At 40.5% G+C, this 27,008-nt stretch overlaps 1 protein-coding gene across 9 annotated transcripts in view; it reads right to left on the reverse strand.

Annotated features, from left to right (window-relative positions):
* DCAF8 (DDB1 and CUL4 associated factor 8) overlaps window positions 1-17,874 on the reverse strand; it is a 41,545-nt gene extending 23,671 nt beyond the window's left edge. Inside the window, exons 1-5 of one of the 9 annotated variants that reach the window (XM_070497662.1) lie at window positions 17,712-17,852; window positions 16,568-16,640; window positions 15,195-15,265; window positions 4,025-4,099; window positions 496-1,166 (exon numbers count right to left, since the gene is read on the reverse strand). In XM_070497662.1, the coding sequence (XP_070353763.1) occupies window positions 496-1,166; window positions 4,025-4,073 (720 nt within the window). In that variant the 5' untranslated portion in view covers window positions 4,074-4,099; window positions 15,195-15,265; window positions 16,568-16,640; window positions 17,712-17,852. Of the gene's footprint in view, window positions 1-495; window positions 1,167-4,024; window positions 4,100-15,194; window positions 15,266-16,567; window positions 16,641-17,379 lie in introns of all 9 variants that reach the window. The other 8 variants (XM_070497661.1, XM_070497663.1, XM_070497660.1 and 5 more) reach the window with 8 other exon arrangements.
* Window positions 17,875-27,008: the final 9,134 nt, after the last annotated feature.

The raw sequence follows: 27,008 nt of genomic DNA on the forward strand, positions 1-27,008 counted from the left end.
ATAATATAAATTAACATTTATCAAATATTTATTAAATACCAGACAGTTCTGCTTAGCTTCTTGTTATTTAATCTTCATAACCCTCTATGTAATTAGCCCTATATTACAGATAAACTGAAGACAGAGGTTAAATAACTTGCCCAAGATCACACAGCTATTAAAGCATGGGACCAAGATTTGAACCCAAGCAGTTTGGCTCAAGAGCCTCTGCTCTTATATGCCTCCTACCAGGGGATGTTCCGCACCTTCCTGATGATTTCCAAGCATCCTACCTATGAGGCTTCCAACAGTCTTCATGCTCAAAAAAACAAAAGGTGGCCATGGGTCTTCTGGTATATTTAACTCCTCTAAGTTATTATGGAAGCCAAGGTAGAACAGATTCCTGATGTCTAATTCCTACCACAACTCACTATCAGCTCCCACTCCAGGCAGCAGCTGGGGTTTGCCTAATTCATGTCTGATTTTCTCAACTGCTGTTTTGCTCCCTTGCCTCACCTGGAAGACATTGCTTTTGTGGCCGCTCTCAAAGTCCAGTACTGGCTGCCGCCGCACCCAGTCCCAAACCACCACTTTTAGGTCATCGCTGCCACTGGCCAGCCAGGTGCCGCGCTGGTTAAAGTGCAGGGTATTGACACAACCAGTATGGCCCTCAAGCCCATGCTGCAGGCGGAAACGCTGCACAAAGACTCTTGCCCCACAAGCCTCATATACAAAGCGGGCACTTGATCCCAGCTCCCGCTCTCGAAGGGCAGGAAGGGCTTGCCAGCGAGGTCGGGGCAGGGCTGATGTCTCAGAGGACACCCAGTCCTCTAGGGCCCGCTCATCATCTGATGAGTCCTGGTCACGGTTGGCCCGCTTGCGCTGTACACGGCGCCGAGGATGCTCTTCTTCTTCCTCCTCTTCTTCCTCCTCTTCTTCTGAGCGGTCATGGACTTGGTTTTCATCATTGATGGAGTAATGGCCAGTGTCCTCCATGCTGTCAGAGTCCTTGTCTTCACCTGAGCTCTCTGTATCTGTGCCTCGACTTTCTGTGCTGGTGCGGTTGGGGCCACCCTCATCCCCGGTCAAGCTCAAGCTCAGGTCTGAGGCCTCCACTTCAATGCCTGAGGATGTCTCCCTTCCCTCCTCAGCTCCAGACATCTCCTCTGGACTGCTTGACAGGCTTCCTGCATGTTAGTGAGGAATGGGTGGTGAGGGGGAAAAAAATAAGGAAATAGGACAGTGATCAGAAGGATTTTCCCTCCTTAGTCTAAGAAATCATCACATCAAAAGACCCAGAAACAAACTCTGGTCAAAGTGTTTTCATAACAAATGCTTACAGAGAGTACCTTCTGAGGGAGAATATTATAAAGGATGAGAAATTGAAAAGATTAAGATCAAAGCCACACACAAATAAAGGTGCTTCAACACAAGTGAAGAACTGCAGAACAACCTAAGATTCTAACAAATTCTCAAGAGGTACAGCATTGGATTGTATGAAAGTATGCCCGATACAACTACCTTAGGGCTCTGTTGTGCTGGATAGGCATCCATAGTTACAATAAATAACTAAACTGAATATAAGAGAAAAGAATAGCCATCCCCAGCAAGAGTTGGCATAGCCATCTTCTGAAGAAAGATGGAAAACAACTGATTAAAATCATTTTGACAAGAGATGAGGAGTTGGACTATTTCCCACTTCAAGAAAGCACTACTTAGCCCCCTAACTCTTAAATCCTAAAGTTTCTTCCCCCAAAGTCCTAAAACCCACTAAGAATCCAAAAGGAGGCAGAAGAGACCAACAGGAATTGTGATCATTTGAGTAGGTTCTTGCTCACTGTTTGCTAATAAATGTATTCTGACTTACCTCCATTAATAATTTTAATACTATTTTTAGTTATAGGAATTCTTTATTGAGACAAAGTTTTATTAGGAAGCATACGTAAAAGTGACAAAAAGCAGGGATACTACAGTGGTACCTGAGGAGAAAAGTTCACCATCTTTTAGGTCTGCCATGTTGGTAGTTACAAAATAACTGGGTCACTTTGAGCGATGCAATCCCCTACAGTTAGATACTGCATTCTCCTATCTAACAGCCAAATCATATTCCAATGAGCACTCTGGCAATGTTGCAGAGCCACTGAACACAACTTCCAACATAAGGTCAAGGTGTGAAGAAAGGAAAGGAGAATAAAGATTTTAAACAATGCTCACGGCCACCGTTCCTCAGATGACTAAAAATTTTATCTTGCCAGAAATAAAGGCTGTTAGAAAAGGCAGACAAGCTATGGGTAACTCTGGTATGAGCTATTCAACTCCAATACCACACTGATATTTAAGGATTGAAGGTCAATGCACCTTACTGCTTAGTGATCTGGATTAGGGCATTTTCTAAAGATCTGTGAAGCAATGGTACACCTTTTCAATGAACTCTTGGGCAAAACCAAATAAAGAAAACAGTTAAATAATACAAATGCTTTGGTTCAAGTAGTGAGAGAAGGTTGGGAGACACATAAACAGCTCTTTTCAAAAAGCACCTCAACTAAGAACACAATGTGAAAACAACTGGGCTAGGAACTGGAAGAAAAAGAGGAAAAGCAGCAATTGCTGAGACTGCTACTATATGATGAGAAAGATTAATAGTTGCGGTTTTGAAATACATCTGGGTTTGAGATTGGGACTGGTGAGAAAAGATAAAACATCACACCTATCACTTCTATGGAGAAGGAAATATAAAATATCAAAACTTCTAGCACTTATTGTTAAAATTATGACACACAAATTAAGATGCCTTTGGGGGCTTTAACACAATAACATATGGGCCAAAGCATATCACAAGCTCATCAAGAGGACCCGAACAGTCAATGACCAAGATCTACCTCAGGGATTGGGAATTTTTTTCTGTAAAGGATCAGATAGTCAAAATTTTAGGCTTCACAAGCCATATGGATCTCTGTCACAACTACTCAACTCCACTGTTGCAGCACAAAAGCAACCATAAACACTATGTAAATAAATGGGGCCTGACTGTTCCAACAAACTTTACGAAAACAGTGGCAGGCTGGATTTGGCCTGCAGGCCAGTTTGCCAATCCCTGATCTAGCTAATGGCCAAACTCCAAATCAATTGTATACCTCCAACCCTGCTAAAGCCCTGTGCCTTTCAACTAAGCCCAGCGAAAAATCTGAACCACTTTCCTTTACAGAAGATGAATGAATGGCAATGCTAAGAACAGAAACAAAGGGGCAATACAATACCAATCACATCAACTAGAATTTAGCCTATAATCCTAACCTGCAAAGTGCTGAGGAATTCTGGACACTGGTCTGCCCAACTATATCCATTTGAAAGATGTTTCTCTTGTTTAGAAGTTGGCTCAGAGTTGAGGCATTGGACGAATAACCCAGATAGTAGCTATACTCTATCAGAATCTTGATATTCTGCCTTCAGATCTGCCCTAGACCCAATGGTTTAACACTTGGTAGCACTGGCCCTAAAAGAAGAAAGAAAGGGAGGGAGGGAGGGAGGGAAAGAAGGAAGGAAAGAAGGAAGGAAGGAAGCAAGCAAGCAAGCATGCCCCAATTCCAGCTGGTTTAGGTTATAACCTCTTGTCCTACCTAATATCTCTATCAAACTGTGATCTGCCATGGAAAGAGACCTCTCATTACAACTGGAGAATCTCACTTTCCCAACAACTCCCTGTTCCCACCACCAATTGAATCTTCTTTTTCTCCTTTATTAACAGCATCTCCTAGGTTTTGTTCACCCTTACAACCTTTCAGAATTCCAAACCACCTGACCTCTTCGAGGCACAGCTCTATTATTGATCTTCTGAAAAAACTCAGAAAGTTGAAGGAGCAAAAGTACTAGACAGGCCAAGGTGTTTCCTGTGTAATTTTCTATACTCAAAACAACAAAGGAAGGTTTCACTCTTAGGAAAGATTTCCTTCCCTCCACTAAAATGTAGGTCTCCACTCTCTTTGGGGGAGGAGGAGAACCTCAGTAGATAGCAAAAAATAGCTTCACTTTCATTCTGGCCCCTTACCATTAGCTAAGTCTGTTTTGCCATCTGTGCTGCTCCCTTTGCTGGACATCTTGAATGATGTTTATTGTAGCCAGCCTGGATATGGGAGAGGAAGAAAATGAAACAATTAGGAAACAATCTGGGAAAAAAGATAAAAAGGACAAGGAGATTTAACAATGTATAGCCTTTGTCATTTTTATAAAAAGTGTTTGTGCTCAACAGGGCTTCTCAGCTGCTGAAAATCACATCAGATTACCCCCCCCCCCCCCCCCCCCGCCATATCTAAATTCCATAAAGGGACATTTCTTTGGGAGGTCAACTGCCATCTCTTTACCTTACTCACTGAGTGACTGGCACTGGTTTTTTTTCATATGGGAATGAGGGAACTGAAATAAAACCTACAACAGCAGGCATATATCAAGTGACAGGTACTGCAAGCAGAGAGCTTTAACTCAATACAAAAAGTTAGCTTCAGCACTGCCCTCTAAACAAGAATCTTTTGCTGTAAATATTAGTCATATATATCCAAAAACTCTTAAAAAGCATTTGTTTTCACAACATGAAGAGGTGGATCAGACTCTGAATATCATTTTAAACACAAATTAACAGAGAGAAAAGAAATCAAGCTCTTGGGGTAAAAGCCTGGGTTTTATGTTCACTCAGAGGACTAGCTTCCAACTTATAGATGGACATAGGAACTAAGGATTCTAAGAAGCAGAGCCGAATGAGAGCTCAGAAGCACACTTCCCCTAGGACAGATCCTAAAAGGGTTTCTTTTTTTCTCTCTTATGACTAATAGTCACCAAGTGCAAAGCTAGGGAAGAAAAGGGCAACATTTCCATTAAACCATCTTAGTCCATTTCATAAAATGGCAAACATTATTTTACCTAATTCCACCAACTTTTGCCAGATTTATCTTTTTCGCACAGTCCTAAGTGGGAATCAGGGTACCTAGCTTTTTCCCTTTTATATCACTATAACACATTATTTTTTCAGGGCCTCACTCTTACCTCAAGCAAATTCCAAAGAGCAAAGAATAATATTATTCAGACCAGAATTTTGTTAAGCCCTTTCAGTGCCTTGGACAAAAGGCAGTGGCAAAAGACAAAGTATGATTATGACTCCAGTCCTTGTAGCCAGGCACAGTGGCCTCTAATCTTTCAACAGTCCTTTCATTCCGTAACAATTATCCCAGAAGCAGCCCCATCCTTATCCTTACGCCCTATTCTCCTCTACAGAAATCCAAGTTGCTTCAAAAAAACTCCTCTGCCAAGAAACAGATGCCCAAAGCTTGCTCATAGTAGGCCAGGGCGGGGGAGTAGAAATAATGCAAGAGCAGGACTGAGGCTGAATCTGAGGGAAGGACACCTGGAAGGCTGCTGGTGAAAGACAATGCCAACAAAAAACAGATTCACATGAAGAAAAACAGTGAAGAGCTGTTTGCAGAGCAAGCTGTTTTCCTCCTCCTACTTTGATGATATATTTTTGTACAGCATTCCTAACACAGCACTTGTTTTTCCCTTTCAGTAGTCCCTGTTTATATTCTTTAGAATCTCAGCAGTATCTTCTTCCCCATCTAGGGTTTAAATTAATTACATTAATTGCAAAAGTCCTACGAAATGGAGAAAACGATCTGCACTACTTTGTTAAGATTAAAAACTAAGGTGATAAGCATACCTTATGGTCAACTAAGAAAAAGATCTGATGTTTTCTCATCTCCAGAATCAAAACTGTCAACCATACTGTACTTCCCACCCCACTGTTACCCAGTCCCAGAGAAGAAGAATAAAGCAGCTCCAAAGAACCTTTCTCAAAACTGAAATCTGATCAACTTCTACAGAAGCCCAGACTACCTCAACTTTAAACTCATAATGGCTCTAGAAACATTTGCTTTTCCAGTCTCCATGACCAGGAGGAGCCAAAAGCCTAATGCTCACCTAGCTCTGAGAAGTGGGAAAAGGAGAGCTATGAGGTTCACCCATTCCCACAGGTTGCAGAGCTCATCTTCTGGGGAAACTGCAAGAAGGGATCTTCTCTTTAAGGAAAAAACTTGACAGAATTTATTGCTAAATTCAAAAACAGAGAAAACTCTGTAAATGCTTATTATCAACTGTTTAATTACCAAGCTGACAGGCAGACAGCTTCTAAAGGTCACATTTTAGAGGCCACAGAGTTTAGCAAAACTTGTCCCAGAATGAAAATTAGAAGTCCAGGGTTCTAGTATCAGCTAAGCCCATTAGCATAATTTGTGACTTTAGGTGAGATGCTTAATCTTCACTGTACTTCATTTTCTTCCTTTGTAAAATAGCATTAGTAATTCCGTACATGGTATAGATAAGTAGAATTATATGTTAAAACTTCTGCAGGGGGCTGCCCCAGTGGCATAGTGGTTAAGTTTGCACGGTCCACTTTGGTGGCCAGGGGTTCACAGGTTCGGATCCTGGGTGCAGACCTAGCACCACTTATCAGGCCACGCTGTGACGGCATCCCACATAAAATAGAGGAGGACTGGCATAGATGTTAGTTCAGCAACAATCTTCCTCAAACAAAGAGAGGAAGAATGGCAACAGATGTTAGCTCAGGGCCAATCTTTCTCACAAAAACAAAAAGAAAGCCTGTATGTGTGTTTGTACACACACATTTAATCAATTCACATTAAATATTAAGCTTAATTTTTCTAGAAAAGAAATTTCAACATTCTCTTTCTATACACCACTGGATCATGTTCCATACCCCTTAGAGTGCATACATTCCCACCTTGGCGGACCACCTCTCTAGAAAGCCAAGAAATGATGACAATAATAAAATACAATTACTTTGGGAATAAGGAGCTATTCTTATCATATAAATTTCAGTCAAAAATGAAGAAATTGAAAACAATCTCAACTCTAGGGCAGGAATTAGAGTAAGCGCCCAAATTAAAGCAGGCTAAGATGCTATGACTGTGCCCTAGGTCTCAAGTAAAGGACCCATTCCAGAATCACTTCCATCATCAAAGTATACCACCTTATTTTATAATCTGAAGTTAGGGACCATACCTGACTCAAATTTACACTACCTTCTTCATTCTTTAATGCACTATACATACCCAAGAAATCCACTATTTTAACCTTGATCAATTTCCATGTAAAATCCGGTCCAGAGCAAACCAACCTGAGCTTGGAAGAGCTGATGAGCTCACCGCCCCAGGTAGCTGGGGGAGTTTAATTAGATTAGCTCTACTGCCTGTACTCTAAAAATAACCATAACCCCTGCCAAACTGAAGGTTAAAGAGTAAACTATTCAGGGATGGGGGAAAAAGACCCAGGTGTTATCTTAATTTCTACCTAAGAAATTCCAGTCACCTGGATTTTTCTTGTTTTCATAAGAAAAATGCCTTAAATTTTTAACCATATACATTACAAAATATTAACCAAAAAACAAGCAGAGGGGGTACAGTGTACAAGAGTACTTTGTGAAAGAGGTACCAAGCATATCTTGTTTAAAACCAATGTGGCTGCTTTCTTTTCCTAATATTGATGACAGATTTGTATAAGAGACCATGTATACTAGAAAAATGGGATGTCCAAATGCAAAAAAAAGAAAGCTGACTCATAGTTTGTACAATATACAAAAACTAACTCAAAATGGTTCATAGACCTAAATGTAAAAGTTAAAACAATACAACCTCCAGAAGAAAACAAAGGAGATAATATTTGTGACATTGGGTTAGGCACATACTTCTTAGGATAGGATGCAAAAAGCACAAGCCATGAAAGAAAAAATTAATTAACTGGGCACATCAAAATTAAAAATCCACTCTTTAAGAGACACTATTAAGAAAATGAAAAGACTAGAAGAAAATATCTGTAAAAGACATTTAATTAAGGACAGCAACTAGAACATATTTAAAATCTCTCACAACTAAATAACAGTCACTTGAAAAGATGCTCAACATTATTAGTCATTCGGGAAATACAAAGTAGAAACCACAATGAGAATCCTCTACTCACCTATTGGAATGGTTAAAATTTTAAAAACAATAATAATGAAAGCTTACTTTATCAAGTGCTAACAAGGAGCAGAGCACAATCAACTCTCATACACTGCTGGTAGAAATGCAAAATGGTAGTCACTTTATAAGTAACCGCCCAACTGTTTTCCAAAGTTAAACATATACTTACCACAGAACTAGCAAATCCCACTCAGAAATGCACTCAAGAAAAATGAAAATCTAAGCCCACCCAAAAATCTGTAGCTGAATGTTTTAGTAGCTTTATTTAGATTCACCAAAAACCGTAAATAATCAAATGTTCTTCATCTAGGTCATGGATAAGCAAATTGTGGTCCATCCACAAAATGGACTACTACTGAGCAATAAAAAGTAACAAACTACTGATACAGCAACACAGACTGATCTCGAATATTATGCTAAGTGAAAGAAGCAAGACTCAAACAGCTAAATACTATGATTCCTTTTATAGGACATTCTGGAAAAGATGAACTATAAGGACAGCGAGTACATAAGTGGTTGCCAAGGGCTGGGGGTAGGGAAAGGGAACTGACTACAAACGGGCATGAGAAAACTTTTTGGAATGATGAAAATGTTCTATGCCCTGATGATGGTGGTATTACGTGACTATGCATTTATCAGAAGCCATAGAATCAGTCACTGGAAAAAAAGGGTAAATATTACTATATGTAAATTATACCCAATAAATCTAGCTGAAAAAAAAGAACGAGAGAAGGAGGGGAAGGAAAAGAAATCACAGAAGGTGTTAAATGACAGATAAAACCCAACAATTAAAAATACAAACTGTCAAGGCTACGATTATAAACAGAAGATAGCTAAAGTGGTCAATATGCCACAGTAAATGAGAGCAAAATGTCAGGTTTTCTTACTTGAAAATGAAAGTGCAGGATTTTTGTTGCAATCAAGGCTGCCTGTGTGATTTATCAGCAACCGCATTAAAAGCAAGATGAATCCTAAACTCATAAAAAGTCTCCCACCCTCTTGTCTCAGTGACAACTAAGAATATCAGGAGCTTAAAGTAGTTCAAAGTAGTTCTAGTAGTTGTACTATTAATTTGTAGACTTACACTTTTTTTTATTTTTTAAATTTCTTTTAAATTTTTCCTTTGGAGTCTAGGGTCTATGAAAACTGGTCTGATAACTCTGCCTTACCTTGGGCTCAATGGAAACATCAATATCTAAATAATATTACTGTCCCTAATCCCTTTACTAAGACCTGAACTCACTCTTAGTGAGTTGCCCTGAATTACATAACCCTCACATTCTCTCAGGCCAGTCCAGCAGTCTTGTTTGGCAGGCCTCATCCTGTAACACAAGTGCCCAACTCTCCCACATAAATATCCATATTTAAATGAGACAAGGTTTTAGAATTTCCTCTGAAACTCAAAGGTGATGGTAGAAGATACTTCAATTATTAGTTAGATATTTGAGAGCCACACTGTCCCTGGTTCCTCTTGGGAGGACAGATGTCCCATACCACTCATAACTAACAGCTATTCAGGGCTGATCTCCATCCAAAATACAAATTTGCTTTTCAGCCCTAGGTCCCACAGTCCATCTGGAATCAACCAGTCCTACTTTCCCCATCCCCAATTTCCATTTTCAAGCTGAAATGGCTCACTTTAAATTCATTCTCCTTACCTTACTAATTTTCCACTTCACAATAAACACTTCTCCAAGCCAACTTCTGACTCCTGCTGCCAGCCACAAGTCTAATAGTACAGTGTTTATTAATCAGACAGAGAACCTGAGGCACCGAAATTCAAAGGATGTCTCCAAGGAAGCTGAAACTCATACTATATAAAACATGTTTAGAGGGGCAGGCCTTCAGTTCTGAGCCACTCTCTATTAAATACTTGCAGGAGCTGAATATACTACACTGTCTCCTCTGGTAAACTGGACAGAGGAACAGAAAGAAACTATGAATGTTTCTGGATCAGGAAAATTAATCTTTATTCCTATCGTGCAGAAGATTTGACACTACAGGGCAACCCAACTGTACAGTGCCTCTAGCCTCCCTTGTTTATCCAAATTACAGGCCTCTGGCACCACCCAGTGGCTCATCTGTACACAGGCATGCTAGTAACGTAACAATGTACCAGGCAATACAGAAGCTACAACTATAAACAAAGTAGTCACAATCTCTTTTGTACTCAATAACCAATTAGGAAAAATGAGTACACAACTAACTATGATACAAGACCTACAAGTGTTGGTATTATTAAAAAAAAAAAAAAAGGATAAAGAGAATGTTGCTGCAAACAGAGCAAAGGACTATATTTAGTTTCAGGGAGAAAAGAAAAGCTTCCATGGAGAAATTAGCTTTTAAGCTGGGTTTTGAAGGAAGGATAAGATTTCAATAGGTAAAGATGAGAAAGACATTCCATCAGGACTAGAATGAGAAAAGGCATGGAAGATGAAGAAAATGCTATGTCCAGGAAAATACATGAGTAATCTGGTTTGGCCAGATGGTGAGGTAGAGTTGATTAGTTAAAAAGTATAGTAAAAGGTGTGTATGTGTTATGCATCAGGAAGATTATTTTGTCTAGGACAATAAGGTGGACTGAAATGAACAAAAAAGGAAGGAGAAACAAGTTTAAAAGCTGTCATAACTGCCGAAGTAAGAAGCAATGAGAATCTGTCTTAGGATGATAGCAGAGGAAACTAAAAGGAGGGAATCAATGTGAGAAACATTGTAGAGGTAGAACTGATAGTATTCGGCTCAATAAGCAGTAAGAAAGCTCAAAAAATAAAAGAGACAAGTTTGAGTCTGGGTGCCCAGAGGAAATCAAGTGCCATAAATAAGAAGCTGGCATATGGGGGAAGAGAAGAAGTTGATATTGATTATGTTTAAAATCCAAGTTGACATGTCAGGAAGGTAGTGGAAATCCAACATAGGTCTGCAACTTAAGAAATAAATTAAGGCCAGAGATTCAGACTTGGGAATTATTTGTATAGAGAAGCTCCAAAAATAAATACCTTATAAATTATACCTCACTAAAAAATGAAACAAATTAAGTACCCAAGAAAGCTCTGGCAGAGAATCCAAGGAAACAATCTTGGGGGACAAGTACCGTTAGGAAAAAAAAGAAGGGGCTGGTCCAGTGGCATAGCAGTTAAGTTCATGTGCTCTGCTTCGGCAGCCCAGGGTTTGCAGGTTCAGATCCCGGGCACGGACCTAGCACTGCTCGTCCAGCCACACTGTGGCGGCATCCCACATAAAACAGAGGAAGATTGGCACAGATGTTAGCTCAGCAACAACCTTCCTCAAGCAAAATGAGGAAAATTGGCAACAGGTGTTAGTTAGCTCAGGGCCAATCTTCCTCACCAAAAATAAAAAGAAAGAAAGAAAGAAAAAGAAAGAGGAGGGAGTCTGAAATGCTCAGGGAAGTAGAAGGGATAACGTGAGTGTTAAATGCCTTGCAAGTCAAGAGAAAAAAAGTTTCAAGAAGGTAGGGACGGTTCATGCTACAGAGAATTACAGAAAGATGTACAATGAGAAAAGGCTGCAAGAGTCAGAACAGCTTTTCCATGGAATTACCTCAGGTATTGAGTGAGAATGCTGGTTTTCTCCCTATTCAAGGATCACAAAATAAAAAGATTCAGCTACCTCTTCAGTTAAGTCCATTAAAATTATTTCCTTAAAAAACTCTTTAACCTACCAATTAGGAATCATAATCTGAGACCCATGTTTAAGCAATTCAAAAGTGTTTTTATTCATATTGTCATGTGGACAGACCTTTTATACTTTACATGTGCTTCTCTAAGAAATGTTGAATTCTATGTTTCAGCACATTTGCTTTCTCACTTGGCATTGAAGAGCCCTATTTTTTAAAGACAGCATATGGTAAAACAGAAAGTAAAGGGCTTTGGTCTCAGTTGCACCTGGGTTTGAATTCTATTTTTACCACCTACTTTTGAGTTTGTTTCTTCTTTTGTAAAATTGGATAATACCATTACCCTGCAAGGGTTGGTTTAGAAGATTAAACAGAAAGTTTGCAAAGAGGCTGTCTGTACATGGTAGGCATTTGTATTATTTTTCTAGCTTCTCATCTTTGGTTCTAGACTGCAATTCCTAGAGAAGCCTGGGCTTCTTCGCCACTCAACAACAACCCTCAAAACACTGTACACAACCTTGGACACAGTTCCAAGTCTATGAAATCTGCTTACCTGCTCTCACTGGCCTTTCAAGAATTCAGAGAAGTTTGTTAATATCTTCTTTTGAGCACATTCCATGAACTGGGGTAAAGAATATACCCAGGAATCTACAATACAAGCTCCCCTCTCTTTAAATTATCCCCCCTCTTGAAGGTTCAGAGAACAGCCAAGATGAGATCTTCAAAGCAATCCCTAGAGATGACAATGAGGAAGATAAGGAAGTCCTGCATCAACTATACTATGAACAAGAAACTTGGTTCCTCTTTTGGATAAATGCCTTCTCTCCCTGTTGGTAATACCAAATGCCCTGTGTTTACAATTGATTGGTTTTAATTCTAAAAATAGTATTTCAGAGTATGTTAGGAATGTCCTCTAACCCTTAAATGCTGTCTCCAGCAGTAGAGTTATGGAACTTTTCATAATAATGCTTAAGCCCATTTATCTCAATATAAATGATTCTAAGAAAAATCCATTTCTAAGGAAGTTCCATTTTGTTTCTACTATGAAATGATTTACCTTTACATCACAATCCAGTCTCCATTACCAGTTTTTGCCATTCACATTTCAAATTTTTCTTAAATTGTTAGAAAGAACACTAAAAAGATGAAAGGATAATGCTCCAAAGGTACAACTTAGAATAAAACAAAAAGAGAGGCTAAAAACATCAAGAAGTGCCCTGCTACCTGCACTAGGTTAGAGGGTAAAGTCTAATGCTGGGTCCAAAGTAAGGTTAAAAACATAGTTGATAATGTGGCAATGCTTAAAGTACACCAGGGGAATATAGCTTCTTGGCTGCCACTAGAGGTAAACCCTATAGTAGCTTTCCGGGTGGCTAAAAGCAAGAAGAAAAAAAATAAATGTGAGGTAAACATGGATGCTTCTATATTAGAACTTGGCCAGACTCCTTAAATAGTATCCTCAGAGAATAATAGCAAATATCTAACCTCCCAGGTACAAAGATGAAAATTTCTGCAATAACTCAATCCATTAGACATGCTGCATTTCATTAATAAGATGCCATCTTTGTCATATTAATTATTTCTATCGCCGTATTTGCAAACTCAGGGCAGACTCAGTTCATTAATTTATCTTTAGCATACACATCCCTGGGGTTAAGATAGTACTTGAGAAATTGGGTGTCTGGCCCAGAAACTATGTCTTGTAGAGGGAGAGATAAAAGACTACAAGAAAAAAGTGACCAATTCATAAAATTCATCACATACTAATTTTTAAAGAACCTTCAAGGACTTTCTTCTCATTCTGAGAAAAATTAACTGAATCAGTAAACAAGAACAGGTAGTCCTTTTTTCTGACCAATTTTACCAGTGACGGAGTTCATTGGATACATTCACAAAAACGAGAGATGAAAAGTTTTCAATATTACTGTAAAACTAATCTAAAATCACTGGCATTTGGCTCTAAAGTTAAGATATACATAGTCACCACCTCTATGCCTGCTGATGATTCAATTTTTTCAGTTGCCCGGGTTCCAAATGTGTAAATAACAGATTATCTTGGCTCATTAATAATCTGCTTAAAAAAAAAAAGGCTAATGCAATCTTAAAAACTAATTCTAACACCAAAGTTACGCAATAAAAAGCTGTTTGGATAACTCTCCCTTTTACAATCTGGACATTTCCTAGACACGTTTAGAGTAACTTTTCTACAGTAGAAACAACCCAGAAATAAGTCCACCTACTGAAAACAAAGTTTCGCTAGTCACTTCATGATTTTACAAGTTTGTAACTCACCTGATAGAATACAGGAGCTAGAGTGTGAAATTCTGAAGATCTCAGTATCCCACAAAACAGTGAACTTCTACAGAATGTCTTCTACTAGAGTCTGTTTGCTTTTGAAATGCCAGTATTGTTTTAAACTGACAACAAAAAGGCTGCTTTCTTTTAGCTCTCTCTGAAGACAAGCTTCTGTCTTAGGTTGATCCTAGTTAACACTAAGGATCATAGCACTGGGACTGATTCTTACACATTTAATAGAGTGCTATATCAAATGCCCTGTCAGGTTGGTGGTGGAAACTAAGGTCACAAGCACAACTAACCTCCCACTTAAGCCATGCTAGGAAATACTTCATAACATGCAACAATTCTTATGCAACACTCTGAAACATAAAACATCTTCAGAAAGATAAAAATTTTTAGAGTTGTGGTCCACAGACTAAGAACATTGATTCATTATATACACAGCTGTCACCTGGCGCACAAAATGTGAAATTCTTGTCTAGGGAGGGTGGAGGGGGGGTTTCTTTACCAGCATGTAGAGTAATAAGGAACAGCCAGTCAAAGTTCCCTCTTTCAACATATTTCCTTTTCTCCTCCCACTCTTTCCCCCCACCCCACCCCTCTCACCCAATATAGATCTCCAGATCTCACAAAAACACAAATAATAAAAAAGTCTCAGCCCACTCCATCACCCTCCATCCCAAGAGCCTTTTACCTTTCAGTGGAGAGAATTTAGACCCTGGATGGTAATGAAAGTTGATCAACTCTAAGTTGATCACCGGCCAGAAGGAATACAGTAGCTTTCATCGTAATGTTATACAACACTTAATTTTCGTGTGCCCTTACCTCCCCAAAAAGATGTGGGAAAAAAGCCAACAAGAGAAAGTTAAAAACTTCTCATCTGTGCTGTCATATTATTAAGACGCTCCAGCTGAGGAGATGAAATAAAAAACTCTACATTCCTAACTCCCTAGCCCAGATTTCACTTCAGGAAGAAAAGAGACCTTTTCATGATCTAGTTCTTTGATAATCTATGGATGAGGATCTTTGCAGAGCCCAACAGCTTAGAAAAATGTATTCCCTCCATGGCCAAAAGGAAAAGGCATAAGAGGTAGCTGGAACAGAGGTGGTAACTAACATTGAAGCAGGAAGGGAAGGAATTACAATAGTTGTGTCAATTCTCATCAGATGTGCTAACAGAAAGACCAAGAGGAAGGAAGAAATTAACAAAGGAAACTTATTGATGCTTAGTTTAAGAATGCACTTAGAGATAGACAGATACCAACATTTAATATTCTGCTGTCCTCTGGTCTTGAGCCATGATGAGACTGACCTGAATCACGTTCAGAAGCCAACCCTAGGTGGGCACAGACAAAGCACACATCTAAGCCTATCAATTAAAAATGAACTTGAAAAAATAATCAGGAAAACATTTTAAAGAAAAATGCAAAGAAATGTAAACTAATGTATAACTTATTCAAAGCCATGTCAACGATGTGTAAAAAAACAGCAAACAAGCTTTTAGTGTCTATCACGTGCTGGGCATAATGTATCTTTATATAGGTTCCCTAATACAGTACTAACAATAATCTAGGAGGTAAGCAGTATTATCTCACTTTTAGAGGTGTGGAAAAGTTTAAATAACTTGCCCAAGATCAGAAGGGTAATAAATCTTAGCACAGTATTTAAACCTAGGTCTCTCCAGCTCTAAAGACTATACTTTTCTCTTTATATCTTGATGATACACACAGATACCACCAATAATAATCTTATTTCAGTTCATAATGAGCATTTTCTAATCAGGACACTGTGTGGAATAAGACTCGCCAGCGTCACACTCAACCTTTTCCTACTACAAATCATACACATATTAATAAGAATCAGCCAGGCCTACCTTCTAGAGCCACTCAGCTCTTCTGTCACATCCCATGAACCTCAACCACAGCACTATTCTCAGCTACCAGAAACCCAAGAGTCTTACAAAAATTACATTTACAAGTATGTTCTGACTCCCTTTTTGGCACTGGCCCATGCTACTGAATGCACAGGATGATTCCTCACCTGACCAAGAATTCTTCAGACCAGCTATAAAAGAGCAGTCACTTTATTTTTTGTTTTTACTCAAAATTTACCACTATGTCCTAAAAAGTTGGAATCTTAAGGTAGACTGAACTCAGATACCAATTAAAGGCAGCATCACTCATCACTCCCCAATTTTAAGTGACAAGCAGCTAAATATTTTCCTCTAAAAAGCAAGGAAAGAGAACCCAATGCTCTGGGAGGGGAAGAGACTTGATTTGACAAAAGGCTGAACAACTCAGGCAAATTAATTCCCAGCTTCTAACAATGTAAGAAACATGATCCACACAAAGGCAAAACACAAAGCAAAAGAATAAAGACAGAGGGAGACATTAACTTCTAGGCTTAACTGGAGTTATTTGAAGATATACAGCAATAGTTTCGACAGAAAATCAAGATGCCCACAACCAATTAAACTTGTCAAAGTAATTTAACCAGAGCTGGAACACAGCCAACAAGAGTACCCCAACTCCTTGGGAAATTGTGTAGGAATTTTATGACTTTAGTGGTCAGCAGCTGAGCATCAGAGTTAAGGTCTGTCTTGGACTCAAGAATTTAAATGCCTTCAACTCCTACTCACCTTTCCTCCTTTATCACTGAAGTAGGGCCAGGCTGAGCTCCTGAGAAAACAGGTCTGTAGATTCACTGAAGGACTGAGAAAAGTGAAAGTTTAAATGGCAAATGCGTCTCTTCTACTAAACATAAAAAAAAAATTTATGAATACATTTTAGTATTTTTTTAGGCCTCCTGAGAACTATTTAAAGCAGAGTAATTTATCTCACTCTAACTACTGAATAAACAACTACAAACATAGTTACTGAAATAAAATGAACCAGGCAAGTAATCTCCCAGCTCCACTAAAACGTAAAAGTCACTTAAAAGGAAAACCTGAATCTTTTCAACGCTAACCCAAAACCAAACCTCTCAACAAGAAGCCACAGAGCAAGGGGGAAATCCCGCAGAGAACGTGATAGCGCTGGTGCCGGTTTGTTTACAGACTCCACCAACAATCATATGAGTCAGAAATTCAAGCCACCAGATGCTTTCCAACTAACAGGAACCAAATGGGACCGTTCTACGGTATCCTGAAAGATTTGGGGATGAGGGGAGGTAAACTAGGAGAATTATATTACAAAGGGTACAAGACCAGACGGCAACAACTGACTCCAGGGTTCTTGGACCTCGGCCTTCCGTACAAGGTGCTGGGCCCGAGAACTCGGGATGGGGGAGGGGACACATTGCGCGGCGGCCCTGAGGTGACGAGGAGACGCAGGACGAGCTGCGTCCCCCAAACTAAAGGGGAAAAAAAGCACACACAAATGGGTCACCCGACGAGGCAAGACGTCCCTGTGGATTGTGAGGCAGGCCCTTGGGGGCAACCCCAGGGCTGACCTGAGAAAAGGGCAGCCAGTCCTCCAGGCGGTGACTCGGGTCAGGAGAAGAAGACTTGAGCCCTAGGAGCTCGGAAAAGGAGTCAAACCTATCCTGAGGGGGTGCGGGCCAGGGAAGAGGGGGTCAGGCCAGGCCGGAACGAGACACGGACCGGGTAGGTCAAGGGGGGGGGGGGTTAGGTAGGTCCGGCTGGGGCAGTTACAAGCACGGGAGCCGGCGAGGCTCAGCAGCCTGCTTCCCGTCTTGGGTCATCCTTCTGCCAGCGGCTGCTCCGACTGTTCCAGGCCCAGCCGCCCCGTCCACTGCCGCCGCCAACGCCGCCGCCATCTTACACTGGCCAGCGGCCGCCACCACCACCGCCTCCGCTCTCTGCGCTTGCGCCTGCGCTGCCACGCTTTCCGGCGCCGTTTGCGACGATGTACTGGAGAAGACTGAGAAAAGAGTGGTCGCGCGAGCTCTCCGCTCCCAACCCTCCTCGAAGGACGCATAAGGGGCGGGGCTTAAGGCCAACGGCAAGCAGAGAAGGGGCGCGTGCGCATTACCAAAGAGGCAAACTTGCTTCTGCAGAGTTTGAGGGGTTCGCTTCCCTCGTGATACTAAAAACAAATACCAGTGAGGGACCTCTGAGAGTTGTGGTGGAAATAAACTTCCTTTCTAACGAGCTAGCAGGCAACCTCCTGAGCGACCTCCATTTTTGCCCTGTTTTTGAATGCTGGAAACAAGTAGTCCTCGCCACAAGACTTCTGAAAACCCCATTTCCTTTGAGGACCTTATTCTCTTAAGTGGTTTCTATACCTTCGAGACCCACTTGCCCTCAAGAGCCTCCAGTTACCCACTTTTAAAGAAGGAATTCAGAAGCTTGAGGTGCAGCTAAGCTATTCAACAGGCTCTTTCTCCCAAGTAGGGTGATGAACACTCTCCTTCGTTCTGACGCCTCAAGGGAGGGTGCAGAAGATCCCTGAAAAGTTTAATCCCAGCTGCCAGGCCCAGGGACTTTTGACCAGAAGGCCAGGGTGCAAGAGTCTGACTCTTTCTCATCTCCTCTACTGCTATCATCATATTATAAGTCATTATATATTACTTAGACTATTGCAATAGATAGCTAGCTGGTTTGTCTACTTCCATTATTGCCTTGCTAAACATAAGGCAGCCAGAGTGACCTTTTAAAATATAAGGCAAGTCATATTATTACCCTCCTCAAAACCTCCCAAAGCTTCTCATCACACAATAAAAATCAAATGATCACAATGACCTCCAAGGAAGACCCTACATGATCTGGCACCTATTTCTCTGATTTCATCTCCTCCCACTGCCTAGCTCCTCTCTAGCCTTATTGGCCTTCTTGCTGTCACTCCAACCAAAGCATGGTCCAGCCCCAGGGCTTTTGCACTTGTTCCCTTTCTTGGAATGTTCATCTATTGGATCTTTACTAGACTTGTTCTCTCCATTTAATCATATCTCTACTCAAATGCTACTTTCTCAGAGAGGCAGCTTTGATTATTCCAACTAAAATTGTACCCTACACCACCATCCTCTGTCTTCTCACTCTGCATTGTTTTTTTATAACACATTTTACCTATAGCATTTAACCTATAACTACATATTTGTAATCTAACTATACTACTAGAATATAAGCTCTGTAAGGGCAGGAACTATGTCTTTCTCATCTTTGTAACCCTAACACCTAGAAGAGGGCCAGAGCACAAAGTAGTTATCCATTGCCCTACTATTCTATTCATTCTTTCATTCACTCCATCAACAACTACTGAATTCCTGCTAAATGTAAGACCCTGTTCTAGGTACTAGAGCTCCAGCAGAGAATAAAACAAACCAAGATTCCTGTATTCATAGAACTTATTAGTGCAGGGGTTGGGAGTAGGGGGAGCAGAGGGACACATAGACAATAATATTAAGTTTTGAAGAGTACTGTAAAGGAAAATAAATCAGGGTAAAAGTGGGTTACCTGAGTTGGGGTGCTCTTTTACATAGCGGGTTCAGGGAAGTCCCCTCTGCTGAGGGGCATTTGATTTTGAAGTGAGAGAGTGAGTCACACATACTGGAGAAAGAACCTTCCAGGCAGAGGGAACAGCAAGGTAAAAAGACCTGAAGCTGGAATGTGCTTCATGTATTCAAAGAACAGCAAGAAAGCCAGTGTGGCAAAAGACAAGGTATGAAATTAGGAGAAACATGATGGGAGCCAGATCACTTATGGACTTACAGACCAAGGAGAGGACTTTGCATTTCATCCTAAGAGTGTTAAGAAGCCATGGACGGTTTTGAGTAAAAGAATGACATGGTCTGATTTATAAATGAAGAGATTCACTCTGGTTGATTCTTTGAGAACTGCCCGCAGGGAGGCAAAATAGAAGCTGAAAGACCAGTTAGGAAGCTATTGCAGAAGACCTGCAAGACTAGTATTGCAGTGGAAGTGGTAGGAAGGGGTTGGATTCTGCATGTACTTTGCAGGTGGCAGAGGTGATCTGCTAATAGATGAATATGGTGTGCAAGATATGGAGTCAAGATATCCCAGGTCTTTTGACTTGAGTAAGAGGATAATAGTAATGCCATTTACGGAGATAGAACTCTGGGGGGGCAGGGGTAGGAGGAGTCTTTTTTTAAAAAATGTCCAGTTCTATTTTAGACATGTTAAACTGGAGATGCCTGTTAGATTTCCAAATGGCGCTACTGAGTAAACAATTGAAATATGAATCTGAAGCTCATAGGAAAAAAAGACAATTGGTGGTATAAATTGGGGAGTCATTAAGGTATAAATGGTATAGATAGTCACAGAATGGAGAGTACCCATAATGTGGAAGAAAAAAGAAGCAGTCTGTAAACTGAGCCCTCTAATCCTGAGGCACTCCAAATAGTAGAGGTCAGAACGAAAGAAAATCCATCAACATTTATTTAAAAGGAGCAACCAGGAAATAAAAAGAATTAAAAAACCAAGAGAGCAAGACGTCTCATAAAATAAATTTTTTAAATGTTTCAAGAAAGGCACTATAAACTGTCATTCCTGTTTAAGAGTTTGAGGTTAAGATGACTAGAAATTGACCACTGGACTTGGGAACATGGAAGTTATCTAAGACCTTGACAAGAATGATTTTAACGGAGCTATGAGATAAAATCCTCCCTGTTTGTCACCTGGTTTCTGGGGTCACTGCTTTGTTGAACACCATTGCTGTTATCACCAAATCCATTGCTGTTACCACCAAATCTTCTCTGTCTTCTTTTGAGCTTTCCTATTGCATTTGAGGTTGCGATGATCATTACCCCTTCTAGATATTCAATCCCACTGATTTCTGTGACACTATATTCCATAGTTCCATTTATATCTCTCTGACCATTTATTTCATGAGCTTCCCTTTCTCTTCATTCTACGTGTTCTTCCAAAGTGATCTTATCCATTCTCACAGTTTAAACTTCAAGTCTTTACTTTCAACCCAGGCTTCTCTTTCAAGATTTAGACTCACATACTTGATAGCTAATGGCACTTTTTAAAAACCAGCTTTATTGAGATGAAACTCACATACCATACAGTTCACCCATTTAATGTGTACAATTTAATGGCTTTGGGTACATTCACAGATATGTGCAACCATCACCAACAGTCAATATTCAACCATTTTCATCATCTCACAAAGAAACCCAGTACCTTTAGCTATCACCCCTCTATCTTCCCATCCCCCTCCAGCTTTAAGAAACCATTAATATACTTTGTCTTTATAGATTTTCCTATGCTGGACTTTCACATGAATGGAATCATATAGTATGTGGCCTTTTGTGACTGGCTTCTTTCACAAGAAGAGGAATGAGAGAAGGAAATAGAGGTCAGAGAGAAAGAAAATCCAGCAACATTTATTTAAAAGGAGCAACCAGGAAATAAAAAGAATTAAAAAACCAAGAGAACAAGAGGTCTCATAAAATGTTTTCAAGGTTCATCCATGTTGTAGCATGTTATCAGTATTTAATCCTTTTTTATAGCCAAATATTATTCCACTGTATGGATAGACTACATTTTGTTTGTCCATTTGTCTGTTGATGGACATTCGGGTTGTTTCTATCCTTTGGTTGTAATGAATAATGCTGCTATAAACATTCACGTACAAGTTTGTGTGGACATGTTTGACTTTATTTCTTTTGGGTATATACCTAGGAGTGGAACTGCTGGGTCATTTAGTTAACTCTATATTTAATCATTTGAGGAACTGACTGTTTTTCAAAGCAGTTGTACCATTTTACATTCACACCAGCTATGTATGAGGGTTCCACCTTCTCCCCATCCTTGCCAATACTTGATATCTGATTTTTTGATTCTAGACATCCTAGTGGGTGTGAAGTGTATCTCACTGTGGTTTTTATTTGCACTTCTCTGATGACTAACAATGTCAAGCATGTTTTCGTGTATTTATTGGGCATTTTTGTCTTCTTTGAAGAAATGTCTATTCAGATCCTTCGCCCATTTTTAAATTGTGTTGTCTATTATCGAGAGAGTATATACTCTAGATACAAGTCCCTTATCAGATATATGATTTGGAAATATTTTCTCCCATTCTGTGGATTTTTTCACTTTTATGATGGTGTCCTTTGAAGCACAAAACGTTTTAATTTTGATGAGGTCCAATTTATCTATTTTTCCTTTTGTTGCTCATGCTTTTGTTGTCATATCTAAGAATCCTTAGCCAAATCTAAAGTTACTAAGGTTTTACCCCTATGTTTTCTTCAAAGTTTTATGGTTTTAATTATTACTTTTAGGTCTTTGATCTATTATGAGTTACTTTTTGTATATGCTGCGAGGTAAGGATTGAACTCATTCTTTTGTATATGGCTATCCACTTGTCCCAGCACCATTTGTTGACAAGACTATTCTTTCCCCACTGGATGGTTTTGGCACCCTTATCAAAAATCAGTTCACTGTACATGTGTGGGTTTATTTCCGTACTCTTAATTCTATTCCATTGGTATCTATGTATATTATCGTGCCAATACCACACTGTTTTGATTACCATTGCCTTGTGGTAAGTTTTGAAATTGGGAAGTGTGAGTACTTTATTCTTCTTTTTCAGGATTGTTTTCTTATTATGAATCCACTGTGATTCCATACGAATTTTAGAATTTAGTCAATTTCCACAAAAAAGTCAGCTGGGATTCTGATAGATATTGCGTTGAATTTGGAGATTGTTTGAGGAGTACTGCCATTTACATTGGGGAGTATTGCCATTGATGTTGATTCTTCTGCTCCATGAACATGGAATGTTTTTCCATTTATTTAGATCTTCCTTCTTTCAACAATGTTTTGTAGCTTTCACAGTATTGTTTTGTACTTCTTTTGTTAAATTTATTCCTAAGTATCCCTTTTTGCCCCCGTAAGTATTCTTTTGGATGCTATTATGAATGGAATTGTTTTCTTAATTTCATTTTTGGATTGTTCATTGCAAATGTATAGAAATACAATTGATTTTTGTATGTCAATCTGATGTCCTGCAACCATGCTGAACTCGTTAGTTCTAACGTTTTTTCAGTGGATTCTGTAAGATTTCCTATATATAAGATCATGACATCTGCAAATACAGTTTTATTTCTTCCTTTCTAATCTCAACGCCTTTTATTCATTTTTCTTGCTTAATCGCCCTGGCTAGAACCTCCAGCACAATGTTGCCTAGAAGTGGCAAGAGCTGATATCCTTGTGTTGTTCCTGATCTTAGGGGAAAACATCCAGTCTTTCACCATTAAGTATGATGTCAGCTGTAGGTTTTTCAGAGATTCACTTTGTCAAGTTAAGAATGTTCCCTTCTATTCCAACCAAGAGCAAGTTAACATTCCCAAACTGAATTCACCTTTGCTCTGCCTTCTGTCAAACTCAAACTTCTCCTATTCTCATCTCTTAGTTGACACAACTATTCTCCTATCTTACGTTGGATTCTCTAGAAGCAGAGCCGGAGAAAGGAATTCTGTGCAAGTCGTTTATTGAGGAAATGCTCTCAAGGAAAATCTGGAATGGAGTGAGGGAAGCAAGATAGGACAGGGGAAAAAGTTAGGCAAAAATATGGGTTCAGCTCCACTGGGAACTCTTGGCACATATGTCCCACCTTGAGGAAAGGGGGAAGGAATTTTGTACCCTAGTATCATTTGCTGATAAGACAATTACTGATTGCATATCATCCCTGATAATGCAATCCCTATCAGAATCCCTTCTTTGCAGAAACTGACATCATAACATTGGCTGGGGTGCTCTCCCTGGGAAAGCATTCCAAGAGTTTCCAGAAGTGGCTCCTGTTGGCACAGAGGGCAATTCTCATGAAGATGCAGCTGTGAGCTATTAGTAGCCAATACTCACACTTCCTGCTAATGGGGATCTCGATACGGTACCAACAATGTCTACTGCAGTCCACCTCTAGCATTGCTCAGATCCATTTGCTTTGCATGTTAAGCTCACTCTATCCAGGCAGGTTCTCCAGCATTCTGGTTAGTTACAATTTCTGGGGACACTTATAAGAAGAGTTGCTGCTGTTGGTCCCAAAGTTGTAAATAATATTCATCATCTCCCTTCTCTACCACCCATTCTAGATCCTTTGCCTAGCACTTCTGTTAGTCTAGATGGTTTATCTAGTGGGGTAATCCAGACCCTCATCCCTGAAGGTTCTGAGCCCCTGGAGACCATGCCCTTATCAGGCTGTAATTGTTTACTTACTCATTTACAGTTAAAACTGAGTATAGGAGGACCAAGAGATATGCCAGGGATCATACATGCATCAACACTTTCCTCTCTGCATAACGTAGCAGCAGTACAACCTCTTCATGACGAACAATCAGTTATCCCAGACAGTATGGTAACTTCTTTCTTTGCCTGATAGTTTGCTGGCATTGGGACCAAAGTGACTAGATGACAGCCATATCTTTAAGTTAACTGAGACTTTTGTTGTGCCTGGTAGAAGCATTCCCCTTCTGGGCCCCAGAACCTCCAGACCCACAGAATTTAAAGTTGCAGGGATGGGAAACACAAATTCCTCAGGTGGATCACTGGGAGTGATGCTGAATACGGTCATTCCTATTTCTCCCCTTTGGTCCCAGAGCTCATGAATTCTACCTTTTGGGGATAAAGCACCCTATTAAGGTCATGTAGGTTTATACTGTAAAGGACAGCACCCCATTCTTGCTGGCACCACAAATGCACCTTCAAAAGCTCATCCCAGGTCAGAAGATTCTGGATGGAAAGGCATTTGGTAGGAAAGGTGGATCCCACTGTCACGTGCCCATTGATGCACCTGCTTTGCCATTAAGTGGATCCCTTGTTCCAAGACATTATTACGTAGGACCGCATGCCAGTAGAACATATTGGATGTTCTTGGATGGCAGTATTGGCTGAGGCACTTTAGGCAGGATAGGCAAAGCAAAATATCTATCAGTCCTGATCACAATAAACTGTTGCCTTTTCCAGAATAGAAAAGGTTCAATGTAATCAACTTGCCAGCAAGTGGCTGGTTGTTCTCCTTGAGCAGTGGTACTGAACTAGGGGATCAGCATTGCTCTTTCTTGCTGACAAGGTCAGACATTTAGAAATAGCAGTAACTAGGTCAGCCTTGGGTGAGAGAGAAGCCTACGCTAATAGGCCAAAAAGTAGCCACCATCTCTGCTACCATGGTGATTCTATTCGTGAGCACACTGTGCAAGAACTGGGATAGGTCAGGGTGTCCTGAAACCATCCTGTCTATTTGATTATTATTTAGCACTTTCCTAGTGAATACTTTAAGTCCCACTCTCACAGATCCACCCAAATGCTCTTCACCAGACCCTGTTTTCCCCCATTTTCCTATCTTGCTCCTGGGCCCCTACCAACCAGCTCACTGACTGAGTTCATGTATATCCTTGCCTTAGGCCACTTCTCTCTCCAGACAAAGCAGATGATCAGGTACATTGCCTAAAGCCCTACTCATTGAGAGAATTTCCCCTCCTCATTGTCCTTCAGGACCACTCCTGATGGGGCTGTTGAGAAGCAGTAGTCCATATTTGGCTTGCCCTAACATATCAAGCCAACCCATCCATGAACCAGACTTGGATTTTTTTCCCTCCTCTGTCAAATGGTTGAAGAAATTCTTATGTTGCTGTAGGTATGACCTAAGAGAAAGGTATCAGTGCAACAGATGTAGGGAATGTGGAGGTCTGGGGCCCCTTGTTCAATTTAAATTACCTGTGCCCACCAAGTTTGCTTGGGCTTCTTCCCGAATGTACCATTTCCATTGTAAGATGGATTGCTATTGTATCCACCCAATCTTATGACTTGGCAGGTCTGACAATGACCAGCTGGTTATACAGGCAAGCAGTCACACAGTCACTTGATACTTTGTGGTTAGGTACTGAGTCTCTGTCAGGACCTAAGAGTATGCCAGGAGATGCTTTTCAAATGGTGAAACTTTCTCTGCTGAAGATGGCGTCACCTTACTTCAGAACCCTAGAGGTCTGTGCTGGAACTCTCCTACTGTGGACTGCCCGAGAATCCACACAGCATGTTCTCCTAACACAGATACCTCTAGTACCATAGAATTTTCCAGGTCATATGGCCCAAGCAGCAAGTGAAACCAGCAAACAGCCACTGATGATTAAGTAGCTAGGAACTACAGGGTTTTTTTCCTTTTTGCAATTACTGATTATAGCTTTTAGCTGTTTAACCCACCCATTGATAACTGTGCTGTTTAGGCAATATGCTATCTGACTCCCACTAGGTTCCTTTAGATAACATCTCCCTGGAGCCTGGGTCACCATGGTAATGGGTGTTTGAGCTGTTCTTCAGGAATTAGAATCCCTTTGTCCGCTCCAGGTCGGTTGAGACCACCAACTCACCAAGTGGGCCCATGCAGATGCCCAATAGGCAACCTTCTGACGTCAGAAGGCTAAAACTCCCCCTTCAGATCATGCTAATGCCACCATTTTGTGAGCGCGCATCCTATGAAGAGGCATGGAGTCTGACTACACTTGCGCAGATCATCAATTACCTTCCTCTCCTCATCTCTGATCACCTATCTCCACATTTCAGATCACCTTGTCCCCCATCCCATAGAGATGCCTGAGTCCCTATTTCTGGGGAAACAGATTTGAGACTCATGCTCTTGCTTCCTCATATGGCTGCCTTGTGATTAAAACCCTCTCTCTGCTGCACTCTCGTCATCTCGGCGTTTGGCTTTCCGGGCAGTGGACAAAAATGAACCTGGTGTGGTAACACAAGGCTACTTGTATCACAGACTGGACCTGCTGTGGAGGCCTTTCTTGCATTCCCAAGTACAAAATATGCTGCCTCCAAAACTGGAAGAGGCCTACTAAGGCACTGTGCTTCTTTCCTGGGATAAAAGTCACAAGATGCAGTAACTTATCCTATTCTTTAGAGAGGATGTCCCAGACTGCGCCAGATCACTGGACTCCTAAAAACTTAACCAATGTGGCAGGGCCCTGCATCTCTGCAGAATTTCTCTCTCACCCCCTGGAGTATATGTGTCTTACCAAGGAATCCAAAATACTTGACACTGCTTGTTCATTAGATCTGATTAGCATATCCTTAATACCTGATCAGCATAAGCTTAATAAAGCAAATAAATGTAATATTCTGCAGAATGTCCAGGTCCCTTTGGACTACTGTG

This window comes from Equus asinus, chromosome 25 (genome assembly GCF_041296235.1).
Source record: "Equus asinus isolate D_3611 breed Donkey chromosome 25, EquAss-T2T_v2, whole genome shotgun sequence".
NCBI classification, from domain to species: Eukaryota; Metazoa; Chordata; class Mammalia; order Perissodactyla; family Equidae; genus Equus; species Equus asinus.